The following is a 13,331-nucleotide window of genomic DNA, read 5'->3' on the forward strand; positions in this document are numbered from 1 at the left end:
ATTTGTTGTCCTCAGTGAGAGGATCAAGTGCCAATAAGCAGCCTCAAGAGGATATGGAAATAGATTTACTCCTCCCCTCCCCAACAGGGACTTCTCATGATTGCTCGAGGCCTCTCTTTGACTGTACTGCGATGACAGGGCACAGCTGAGACCCCATTAACATCATTCCTGCTTTGAAACATTGGTACCAGCAAATCCGACTGACCAGAGACATACGAGCAGCTCTGAATGGGGTCAGGCTCCTGAGCCTCTGTGTGAGTCTGCATCCACCTCAAAAAAAGCAGTGAGGGTTTGTGGAACTGAATGACTGGAAGTAAAATACTCCATATAGGAACAATAAGTATGTGTGGTAGGCATGAAGGCACAGAGCCCAGACTTCATTAAGGTAGTTTTTATATTTTGAAAAGCAATATTAAAAAACACTGGAAAATGCAAGATAAACATAACAGTTGCTTCTACAAGTTTTAACCTTGTATTGCTTGGCCATTTTGACATATAAATTATTGCTTACTAGCTCTCATAAATACACAACACAATAATATGTACAGGCAAACAAGCATGAAATATGCAAAGGAAAACATTGGCAACATTGATTCTGGTAAATCAGATTATTTCATACATACCAGGTCTCATAATGGTGGATAACTACTAGCTGTAGTCCCTGAGAAGTCAGGTAAATACCTTGATTTGGGGGCTTCTATTTTATTACTTCTAATGCAAGCTGACACCATTATGGCACTCAGAGAGAACAGGCAGGTGTTCTTACCTCAGCTCATTGACTTCATCCCAGTGTTTAACTGTGTATAAGATTACAATAAATAGGCTATGCAAATAAATATTACTCTGCTAAAATGTTTAGTATTTACATCTTTCTTTTTTTTGCCACTGTTATGCAAATGAAATTTATTACCATCCAAGATGGTGCTGGAATCAACAAGCTGTGTCATAGAAACATCTAAATTTGTTGCAACAAAATCCCACATCAAAGAGGTATAAAGTGACATAGCTCCTTCCTTTGTTATGTATAACTGATCCTCCTAGCTACTATAAAAAATTGCAGAGTACTTAAGCCTAGGTGTGACTGTGATAAACTGAATTTACAAGATTCATTAGATTTTATCCTATGTAACCTAATTGCATTATTGAAGGATGTAAAAAAAAAAAAATAATCACACAATATCACCAGTGCTGGACCCTGGCAGAGGCTGAATAGTATTACCCTTCCCTTTCACAGGGTTTACTTATAGTTCTTCTCCCAACCACCTCACCTTCAAACTGCTTGCCAGTCTGCAGCAAAGCTCTGCAATATTTCACCTGTTGAATGAAGTCTCTGAAGGGCCTTTTTTTAAATTAGACATTAGCTACAGGTTAAGGCTATTTGCCTTTCTTTTACAGTAACAGTTAAAAGGTCCATATTTTCAACGTGAAATTGATGCAGACATGTTGGACCCTGAGACCAGAAATTTATATCCAAGTTATACAGGCCACTATAAAAACTAGTTTTTAAAGTTATAAACAGTAGTCTAATTAGCTAATTAGTAGTCTAACATAGATAACAAGGTTAATTCTGGCTGTATGCCTTCAAACCGATTTTATGCCAGCTGCAAGGGGTAGACAACAGCTGATTTAGTGTGAAATTACAGTGGTGCAGGTAGCCAACACCTCAGCTGGCTTGAAGTTACCCATCCCTTCACTTCATTTTGAATTGGCAGAGTGAGGAGCCTTCAAGGTCACTCTAACAGGCTTTCAAATCAAAGCTGCAGCACAGAGTCATTTTTATTCTCTCCCCTTCTTTTGTTTCCTTGTCTTTTATTCTTCTCTGGCATCGCTGTTGCTTCATCAGCAGTAACTACCCAAAACTATCACAGAGCCAAATGCAGTGAACTTAGAAACAGTGTCACTTTCTCACCCTGAATACATTCTAATCCTCCCTCTCCCACAGATTTCAAGAGAACAATCTGTGGACCAAAGAGTTAGCATGGTCTACGTACAGGCTCCTAAAAATAATGTCACAGTAAAAAAACAATTCACAAGGGGGAGCTCAAAACCCAGGAAACCAACCAGGTAATGCAGTTAGGGTGGGAATTCTGAGTGTTGTAGCCAGAGGAAGAACTGCAATAACACAAGCAACAAATTGCATCTGGTTTTTGTTCTTACATTGCAAAAAGGTGGCCACCACAGCTAGTATCTTTATCTGAACAGTTTTGGTCTGTTTGCACTAAAGAGTTATTTACAATATGTGCAGTCACATCTACAGAAGAACATAGGAAATTTTTACTCCATGGCCAGCAAGAGTTTATTTTTTTTTTCTTTTTACTGGGTAAAAAGAAGATTTTTTTTCTAAAAAAAAAAAAATCATATAGTATTTGATAATAACAAAGTACAAGCAAATACATTTCTGAAACATCTGTTTCCTTTACAATAGATCTATACAATATTTCACAGATGGGAAAACTGAATGCATTCTACAGATTCCCCCACGGACTACTCGTTAAAGCTGTTTTTTTTAAATCCCTTTAAACCAGAGATAACACAATGATGAAGAGCATGCTACTTCAGTATTCCCACATTTTAGTAAATGAGCATTTTCTTGGAAGTCTTCCTCATGTGGAAAACATACAATAGAGATGGGCAAGCGATGCTATGTATCCTCCCTGCTGTGCAAAAGGACTGTTGCCATGAGTCAGTGTACAAACACGTGCCAGACCGTGCAGCACTCTGCACATTGCCTGCATCTAGCATTCACTAGATTATTTCAGGGCAACTTCTTAGCACTGAAAACCAGAGCTATGGTTATGATGGTGCTCGAGATATAGGTCAACTGTAGACAAGACTTTAGAAATGTTGCCTCAGTACATGCCCAGATGTAGTACTTGTAGCTACATGAGAACTGGCTGGGGGAAGGGTGTGAGAGGGACAAAAGCAGTAAAGGGACCCTGATGCTGAGAGCTCGTGCGTATGCAGGTAATTACAGTGGTACCCTGTAAGGTGCACCTTTCTGTTCTTTAAAAACTAGAAGCACGTGCAAGCTAGGTGAAGTTTTACCTGCTGAAATGGTATTTCCAGGAGATGAGTTAGGAATATAGGTGGATCTAGGCATTGCCTCTGAATAGACATCAAGGAGGCTGTAATCCAAGCAGAAAACAAGGCTTCTGCTATAATAATTTATAACATGTTAACTGCAGGACCCAGTGCTAAATCTGAGATAACTGAAAAGGAAGAAAATAACATGTTTTCAGTATACAAACAATTGTGTCCACGAATTGCAATGAAAGTGGATTGGCTCTTACAGTGTGGATGAACAGGTTCTTAAAGGGACCATAACAGCGTGAACTGTTTACTGCTGATCTCCACAACACGACACACACTTGAGTTTCATCTGGTTGTGCTGCCTTGTTATATTCCCATCCTTGGTTGTTTGCACTTATCTCAAATATGATGCTCCAGTGGACTCAGAGGAACTGCAGAGATTGCACATTATTTTTGGCAACAATACTTTGGCAGCCTTGAATTAGTGAGGTACATACATGGTGAACTGGGAATCAATCCCCTTGCGGCATGTTGCTTGCTGAAATGTTTTGCTGCTGTGACATGATGATTCCTTTCATTCTAATACTGGCAGAATCTGCATTGAAAGCTACACAGGACCAAACAATATTTTCACAGAAACCAAGCTCCTGAGTTCAAAGGATGCTGCTGTGCTCCCTCACATCCCATTGACCAGCGGGAATGGCACCAAGCTTGCCCTGCAACTCTGTGAGCAGCTCTTTTGCTGGCTCTTGCCTGATTTTCCTGCGCATGTTGTGTGAGCTACTGATAAAACTCAGTAAACTGTTCTTATATAGGGAAGCAACATGCTTGGCATAAACATTCACTTAATTCAAAGTGCTGCAGTTACAAGGTTATACGAAGCTGTGTACGCTCACACTCGCGGCTCTATCCTGTGAGAAAGCTCAAACAGAGCTTGCTGGTTGTCGATGACATGCAGGTGATGGACATATGGCTTCAGCTCATGATGCTCTTTCGAAGGAACTTCATTGCCTGCAAGACAGGAGAAAGAGGATGGATCAGAAAGCTGTGCCTTGCCTGCTTCTCTGTCCTGTGTTACAAAGTCACTGGTGTGCCATGTGTCAGGTGCTAGACAAGTCACAAGAAAGACAGACAGTAATCTTATGCAAAACCTTATGCATTGCACTTAAACAGTAATGCTGTTTAAGTGCAATGCATAAGGTAACAGCTTGATAGAGAAAAGGGGAGAAGAAATAAATAGGCAATGCTGGGCAGCCAGCATGCACAAAGGAGGGACAAGTGGACAGCAAGAAGCTGACTCTTCCCAAGAGGAAGACTTACTCTTGCTGGCAGAACAGGCAGTCCATTCTCTGTTAAGGGTTTCCTTTGTGCTGCTCTTGCAGCACAACAGGGCCTTAAGCATGGGTGGGCAAACCAGACTGTAACTTTTAAAAAATCTTAACACAAGTTCAGAAGACAGCAGGCCCTGGATGAGTGTCTCCAGAGCCGGTGAAAGGTGACAGCACAGCAGATGGATACGAAAGCTCTTCAAAGCTGCTCTGACAGGCTCTCACGTTTTGATCTGTTATGCTTTTGATTTCTGATCTACTAACAGAGGCAAGAGTCATGCTGTCATTTCATGGGAGTTTACACAGCAAGAGGAATTAGCTGTGTAACAGACAAACTGAAGGGTGGCTTCAATGGCAGATGTTCTCTGTTACAAGCTTTATGCCCATCATGGGCTTGTGGGAACTCGTTATCTGTGAAACGCTCCACCATAGCTGGTACTAGCAGAAGTGGAAAAGGAAAAGCTAAGCCCATGGCCACGAGATCCATCAAGACAGGCAGAGAAAGCAACACTGATGACTGCTGACAAATGAGCAAAGGTGGAAAGCTCGCTTCTAGTGCATGTCCTCAAGGAATTTTTAATATTACCATAAATGGACAAAGAAAACTCCTCAAAATTCCCTGAACCAATTAGCTTAACTCACACACTTCCTCCTTCTCCTTTGTTTTATTATCATCCTTTTTTCCACACTCTCCAGCTATAGGAGGTTTCCAGGAATCAACCATCGCTCTTGTTTCTGAAGATCGCTGAATGATGCTGTGTGGGTAACATGGGATGTGAATGCAGCCAGTTCTGCATGAGGCTGCTAATGGGGTTCCCGGGCAACTATTTTAAAGAGCTATTTTGGAGCAGCCATCTAACTTGAGCAATGTCAGAGAGAACAGGACAATGTGATAAATCTGTGTCAGAATACAGAAATGACCTTTTTGTTCTGAGGGAACAGGATCTCAGCAGCTGTGCTGAACATACTGAAAAACATTTGTATTTCTCATTAACACCTCAAATGACAAAAGTTTGAATTATGTTATTTTTCTAGGGCTGTTTTTCCTCACTTTGGAAATGCTATTATTTGTTTTCAGCATTTAGGACATAAACATGTTATTTCCATTAAAAAGGCATTTCAGTCTTACTTGGAACCTAACCAATTTCTAATCCAGAAACACTTTGGCCTGCAAGCTTAATACACATGATACAGTTCATAAACAATAATAATATTCCTTGCTTAGTTTTGTTTGAATTCTTTCCTACAGCGAGATGCCTGCTGCTCTTAAGCCAATCTGGGAATTGATGCAGCAGAAAGAGTCACATTTCTGAGAGCAAAATAAGCCCACTAGAAAAGGAAACTGTCCATAAAGTCTCAATAAATATTCAGTGAATTCATTTCATGCCTAAATTAATTTAAGAAAAAAAAGTGCCTACAGGGATGTCTGTATAAGCTGCTTTTTAAATGCCAGCTTCACAATAAATCAAGTCTGTAGCAAAATAAAATAACAATCACATACTTCAAACTACCAGAATATATGGTAAATCTCAGGTATTAACCTTGGACTTCTGTTGCAAGACTTAGAAAACCACTTGGAAAAAGAAAAGGCAAAAATGAGATGAAAGATGTGCAGAGAAGGTGCAAAAAACCCTCATATCATTAGAAGGAACCAGTGCTACATTTCATAATGCCAAATAAGAGATAGTTTAACTTACAGGCATGGTTTGGATTAACCAATATTTCCTTCATTATCTGAAAAAAAATAAAAGGCTCAAGGCACATCTTGCTCCTTCTCTCCCTCTCTTATACATATAACTCAAAATAATACAGGAACCATAATTCTCCAAGGTACCTGTATTTATACACAAAATTGTTATTATTCTTTTTGCCAGAGTCCAGGCTGACAGCTGTTGAAAATTCAGCTGGAAAAAAAAATGATTCAGACTCTGTTTTCCCCAAGGCTGCAGCACAGTTCTGAACTTCTCTTTGAAAAAGAGGTTTTAGTGGCCTCAATAAATGACATGTTTACTAGGTTTGGCTTAAAAACTAACCACTTCCTAAAGTAGTGTTGCTTTTGTCCCCTTCCTGTATTTAACCTCTCTGCAGAGAATAAGAAACACTGAGAAGGAGAAAACGAGGTTTCTCCTCTGTGAGCAGTGGAACAAAGCAAGCTGGGTTCTTCTGACTTGGTCCCTTAGGGTTAGATTCTCTGGAAGCTAACAAGGCAGAAACAAAACAAAACAAAACAAAACAAACAAACAAAAAAAGCAAACAAAAAGAAGTCTTCTGTGCAGCTGAGGCACTCACAACTGTTCCCATCAGCATAGATCCTCCAGTGTCTGAAGTAGACAGATCTTTATTTGCAGCTTCCCCTAGCACAGGTACTAATACAACACCCCCCATTTCTTTCTACTCCACTTTCATGACACCCACAGAACCTTCATACCTACAATTTTGTGAAATGACATTAGGAACCCAAAATAAGCAAACAGTTGTTCTTGGTGAAAAGCCAAGTGAAAAGCTGTGGTGATTAATGCCATCTTTTAGCTACTGGAAGCCAAGACAGCTGTGAATCCATTACCAAAACACACAGACTGGCAGGAGACTGAGTTAACTTGGTCGTAGCTGGGAAAGGGAGAAACAGCAGCATACACCAGAGGCCTCCATTATTAAGTACAGCTGGCACAGATCTTTGAAGAGGTGGTAATTTTTGTAGGCAAATAATTTATTGAAGTTTGGAAGCTGTTTCTACAAATATTTTGTTAAGTAAAACTGCATCCATTTCTGTTATGCTGACCTTCCAACAACTATGCCCTCTCTTGCCAATTGGTTAAATAATTGTTGTCCAGATTTTGCTGCTGTAGTAAACATGAGCAACTGAAAAGAAAACAGAGGAAAAACACCAAAACAAAACAACCAACAAACCCTCAAGGGCGTACAAATGCAAAATAAGTAGGAAATTTTGGCTACTCACCAAATTGGTTATTTCTGCAATATCTCAATGACCGAACAGTGTCTGCAATCATGTGCTGCAAAGAAAAGGAAAAAACATTACTGCGAAAACCTGAGACAGATTCTGTCATTAGAAAAGCCTGAGAAATCTCCTTGCCCTACACTGTACAGCAAAAAGAAACTGTAATAAGGTAGAAAATTAAGACAGCAGGAGAAACTTTGCTCTTTATCTTAGCAATACCATTTGATGAAACAGGGTTACTCTAGATGTCTTCTTGGTATCATCCTGATTAAATGAGAACAACTCCCTAAGAGGCCATGGAAAGTGGTCATGGAAAATTATCAAACAACTGCTCATTTTTGTTCCAGTGACTTTTATTAAACTGAAAGCTTACAGCAAGGAAGTCCTGTGGACTGGGTGAGTCCTCAGAGCTCAACCCCAGCTTTAGTGCATTATCCAGGATATTCTGTAGTCTGCAACCTCTCCTTCTGTCTCCACATGTTGTATAATTAGACTATAAGCCTCTTTGTGGCACAGACTACACCCCTTGGCATATACTTGTATAATGCCTAGCACAATCAGGTACCAATATCAGCTAGGCAGTTTTCTGCAGTATAACCAGCACAAAAAAAAAGCAGCCCGTAACCTAAATGCCGCAGAGCAAGCACTCTGACATCTCCACAGGCATGTACCAAATAAGACTATCTTGTAGGTATGCTATTTTAACAAAAGCTGGTGCTAACAGGGATACTGGATCTTCACTTAGATTACACAGAAGTAAAGGGTTTAAGTTCAGTTTGTCATTCAGGCTCAGGTCTTCAACTTACAAAACCTGGGACTATTCACTACAAATCAGTGGAGTGAGTTCATTTTCACTAGATACTACACATAAAGTTCTTAAACCATTACTTTTCCTAATTTCACTGCTTCTGTGGCAACTCTTCACCAAACCTAGTAATTAATTGAAGCAAATTGCAGTTATCAGGCATGATCTGATAGCTCATGCAAACAGCTAATGCTCTTCTCATATCTCCCTCAAAAATGATCAGAGGTGGAAAGGATTAACTCTCTTGAGCAGACTATGTTTAAGACCAGAACGATGCAGAACAGCTCATCTCTCAACCCCCTGGGAGAAGTTTGCAAGGCTTCTCCACAGAAAAGCTTATCACAAGAGCATGTTTAATGGAAACTTCATATTCCTTTCATCAGTGAATCAAAATAATTTTTCTTGTTACCCGCTGTGATTCATTTGCCATGAAATCATGCAATCTCTTGTGCTGATGTCCTTGCACTGTTTATAATGAAGTTCTAATGAGATGATCTAGATTTCCTGATCAATAGTGTGAATACTGGGAGAGCTACAACTTCCACCAATGCTGCTACTGTGATGTTTTCCAGCATTTCCCTTTGCATTTGGATTTTAGAAGTAAGAGAGGCCCTACTATCACACACACTGTAACTTTTTGCTGTTTCTTCTTTGCAGTCAGTCAGTGTGAGGGTCCACCCCAAGACTAACTTCTGGAGGTGATGCTCTGGTAAGGGAAGAACCTCTCTGTGGAACACTTGGAGCAGAATCCCAAATCTCCCGGGTTTAGTAGCCTAATTAGGAATTTCTCTCTGTTTTCAGCTCTCTGGGATCCAAAAGTAATACAGAATATCAGCCAATTTATCTGCAAAGCAAATGCTATCTCCTGGCTGTTTAAACAGGTGCGTGCATACTGTTAGTGTGATGAGTAACACACGCTGTCTTCTGGCCTTTCAGCCTATCAGCTACCAGGATTATTAGCACACCTTTAACTGGGGACAGCAAAAACTCAGGCTTGGGGGTTGCAGAGATATTCGGGGGGTGGGGATTGAGAACCCTCAGCTGCAGTACACAGTCCTCACAGATGAAGGCACTAAGTAAGCTGGTGCTATCAAAAATGGTAATGGCCACTGACCTGTATTAGAGTTTGCTGAAGTGTGGATATGTCATTGCTAAGATATGGCTGGTGGCTGACTGGAGAGAAAAACCTGAAGAAACCGCCTTTCAGTGGTTTCTGACCAAGCAGCTCAGAAAATACCATGGAAATACCTTGAGATGTAATAGCATAAGACCATATTTTCATTTATTCCTTCAGATTCAGTTGAGGAAGTAAGTATGGTACCAAAAATCAATCTAATGCTACTGTAGACTATATTTTACCTAAAATGGAGTTAAATAAGCCACAGCAATCCCTTCACTTTTTGCTAACACTAGGTAACATTCCTAAGACAAAAGATCATTTCACTTTCTTCTCTTTGCAAATTTCCTTCTTTATATTTTGAATTAACTTTGTCTCCACTGCAATCACATCATGTCAAATCAAATTCAGTCACGGTAGGATTGTTGAGGTCTAAGAATATAAAAGAAGCAGGGACTGTAGGGAGAAATAAGATCTTTTATTAAACCAACTAACATAGTTGGAAAAAATAATGGTTCAAACAGACAAGTCCTCCTTCAGATGAGATATTGAATGCAAAAATGAAATATTTTGAAATACTGATCCACATGGAGACACAAGAAACCATCTTTGTGTTGATATTCATAAGTAGAAACTCTACTCATTTATAACAGTAAGTTCCTTCCCCAAAGCAGTAATCTGCTATGGTAGAATAATTCTTTTATTCTTTTTCTGCAACAGCAAATTTGCAGGTGAGGTTCAGTGGCTTGATCCAAACCCAGCAGGAGTCAATGTCAATCCTAATTTTTCTCAGCAAAGGCCAGAAAGTGCTCAGCACTTCAGTGTTCAGTGCAGAATACCAAGGAAGACACTGTTCTTTGGGACAAAGCCCTTATAATTAGAAAAGAAACATGGCCTGATGTATATGTGATAATGTGTGATGCATCTTGTTAGTTCATGCTCACTGACTAAATCCCTTAACACTCAAATGAGCCAGTGTAATACCAGTGCACTGCCTGAGTTTCCACTACACTGATATTTAAATCTCTCCTAAGCCCCTACTTCCTAAGCTTGCACTATTGCCTGCATTCATATGTACACAGGGCTGCATGAGACAGCTCGTTTCCAAGCGTGATCTGACTAATAATTTGGAGGAAGTGTCAATCTGAATAACCCTTACCCCACGACCATCACCTCAGACTCTCCCCCCCTGCCATTTAAAATGCCCATTATCCATTTGAATGGAAAAGGTGAAATCCTGGCTCACTGAAGTCAATTAGCAAAGCTCTCACTGCCTCTGGAGACACAATGGTGACAGGAAGGACTGGAATTCTTACCCAGCAAGCCCAGCATACATTAACCATATACATGATTAAACAACAAACAAACAAACAAACAAGGTCTGCTAAGACTGAAACAAGAATTAGATCCTACATATTCACAAAACAAATATATAGGCCAGTGGGGGGATTTTAGTAACAATTATTGTGCATCAAGGGCTAGTTTAATTTACATGTTAATTGGATGTACTTCCAAGAGGCAATGAAGAAGAACATGCTAATGAGTTTTATGCAAACACCTAAAGGTCAAATAGTTAATGGACTTGGGACAAGAAAACCTTTGGTTAAATGCAAATCAGTGTTCTCCTAAATTCTGCAACAAGAAAAGGTACAGAAATCAAATAGAAAACACAAAAAAAGGAGCTCAGGTTCAAAAGTCAAACTCTACATCTGCTTGCCAGTTGAAAGACAATGTACATTATGATAGGATGTGAAAATAAGTTCAACATCTGGTTCATTAATAACTCCATGATTGCATGCTCATTCTCAAACAAGCGTAAACACATGGAGAAAATAGTTGGGAAGAATTCACCAGGCACAGCCATCTGGACTAACAGTCCCATGGCATACCTAGAGCAATTGGGAAATAATATTTTGGTTTCTTGATCAAATACTACAGGCCAACAAAAAAACCCAAACCAAACAAACCACCACCATCTTCACCACCAAAATAATACAAATTTCTCTACTCCATCACTGTTCATATATACAGATTTTGGCTTTGTGCCGTGAAATTATAAAAAAAAAAAAAGGCAAACTAGGGAAATCAAACCTCTATCAGTAATATTATGCCAGGCTAGATGTCATATGATGTCTAGAGTGAATGTGGCCAAAGATACAATGTCAGTAAGTGCCCTTATGCATAAAAGTTAAAACAGTGATATTTACAATCAGTTTAATTCATATTTCAGGCATTATTTTCTTCATCATCTAACCTGGATAAAAAAACTTCTCTTTCATTCAAAATCCCTGGAATTACTATATCAGTGGCAGGTGATAAGAGGAACCTCTTCTTAAGTGAGAGACTAGAGAAGCCTTGAGAAAAAAAAAGAATGAAACATAATTCAGAGAAAGCTGAAGCAGGAGAACTTAACTGATAAGAAATAGTCCATGAGGTGGTGCAAAGGAATTGATCTCACTCAGTAAAAAATGAGTGGACTGCGTGATGGCCATTACTGGCTTAGACATTTTACACAGAAGTGGAGGAGGAAGGAATGAGAAGAGAGAGGAGCAGAGGAAAAGGGCAGGGGAGATAGACTGTTGACTGTTTTCTCATGCTTGCTCTTTTTTACCCGTTTTTCTTCCTGATTCATCCAAAAGAAAACCTTTTAGTCTTACAAGATAAGGAAGGGAAAGGGAAGAATAGGACGTGACTCTTTTGAAAAACAGGAAGGACAAAATTAGCTTACCAGCTTTTCAAAATTAACAAGGTTATCCAGAAATGTTTTATTTCCTTCATGGATGAATGTTACATCTGAAAAATAAAATAAAGGAAAAATAATTACTTTTCATGGGTTTGTTGTTTTTTGCAAAGAAATAAAATGACTAAACAGCAACAAAAAGAAAAGAAAAGGAAAGTATCCCATTAAAGATTGACACAATACCTTACAACAATGGAACAAAAGTCTGGTTTAATGATGACATGCAGAGATTATTAGACAACAACACTAGGTACACATTGCAACAAGAGTATTTTCAAAAGGGAGCACGGTTTTCTTATTAAACCTGGTCTGTGTTACTTCCAGGGTGCACAACATACAGGGGATGGTTGGGAGCACGGGAGGGCATCCAGAGGGATGGCCCTGCAGGGCATGGCTGCTCTCCACACACCGTGGCACTGGTCCAGATACGTTGCCCATGACTGTGCCTGGACTAGAGCTGGTCAGTCCCTGAGCCCAGAGCTCCATGGGGGCAGAGCTACCAGATGCTGGAGCTGGGTCTGACACCCCTTCATCTCTCTCTGTGGGACACTGACTCTGAAGTCCTCCCCAGAGACATGGGCTACAGCAATGGGTAACCACAGAGGTTAAACACAAGGCACTAAACCAAAGTGTTATGGCTAGGAAAAAACACTTGTACGCAGTGTTGTTGGGAGAGAATTTGCGAAGGCAACAAAAAGGTCAGAGGAAAAGGAAAAGGTCTATATTTGACTCCAGGAAGAGAACTGAACACAGTGTAATGAACTGGAGGGGGGAGGAATATCAGACAAAATAAATGTTGCCAAGTTAAGACTACAATTACAACAGTAGCTGGAGGTCATTTTCTCTAGTTTTCTAATGCATATTAGGACAGAAATCAGAACTATCTTGGGCATGAAATACAAAGAACATGAATAGATCTCCCGTGGGGACAGGTCTGACTCCAATAGTGCAGCTCCAGATTACTGAAAATACTACCAGGAGCACCACCACCATGCCTCTATCAGCTCTGTCCTGGATGTGTGGGTATCCAGGAGTGCAGGAGGAGTCATTGTAATGAGATGGCACTCCAATACCACTACTTCTTAAAAGTCACAGCTGTGTCTGCCAGCAGAAGAATTGCACACAGTAAACAGGACATCTCCCTCTGCGCAGAGGTGCCAACCTTCAGCCCACCAGTCTGTGCATCGCAGTATTTCTCCTGTGCTCATCCCCAGTACTCCCTCTGATGGACCTCGTGGTTTTGCGGGATTTTAGGACTGGAAACCCGCAGCAAATGCTGGAAGACGCTTTGTCACCTCCCCTGCCCCTACACACACACACACACACACACACACACACACACACACACACACACA

The 13,331-nt window shown here is 40.2% G+C and overlaps 1 protein-coding gene across 2 annotated transcripts in view; it reads right to left on the reverse strand.

The window, feature by feature from the left end:
• Positions 1 to 376: 376 nt before the first annotated feature.
• The window catches only part of RAPGEF5 (Rap guanine nucleotide exchange factor 5), a 165,012-nt gene continuing 152,057 nt past the window's right edge, over positions 377 to 13,331 (reverse strand). For both annotated transcript variants that reach the window (XM_027684636.1, XM_027684637.1), the window contains 3 exons: positions 11,965 to 12,029; positions 7,315 to 7,369; positions 377 to 4,041 (listed from right to left, as the gene is read on the reverse strand). In XM_027684636.1, coding sequence (XP_027540437.1) covers positions 3,923 to 4,041; positions 7,315 to 7,369; positions 11,965 to 12,029 — 239 coding nt within the window. In that variant the 3' untranslated portion in view covers positions 377 to 3,922. The remainder of the gene's footprint in view (positions 4,042 to 7,314; positions 7,370 to 11,964; positions 12,030 to 13,331) is intronic.

This window comes from Neopelma chrysocephalum, unplaced genomic scaffold (assembly GCF_003984885.1).
Source record: "Neopelma chrysocephalum unplaced genomic scaffold, ASM398488v2 Primary Assembly neopelma1_67, whole genome shotgun sequence".
Taxonomy (NCBI): Eukaryota; Metazoa; Chordata; class Aves; order Passeriformes; family Pipridae; genus Neopelma; species Neopelma chrysocephalum.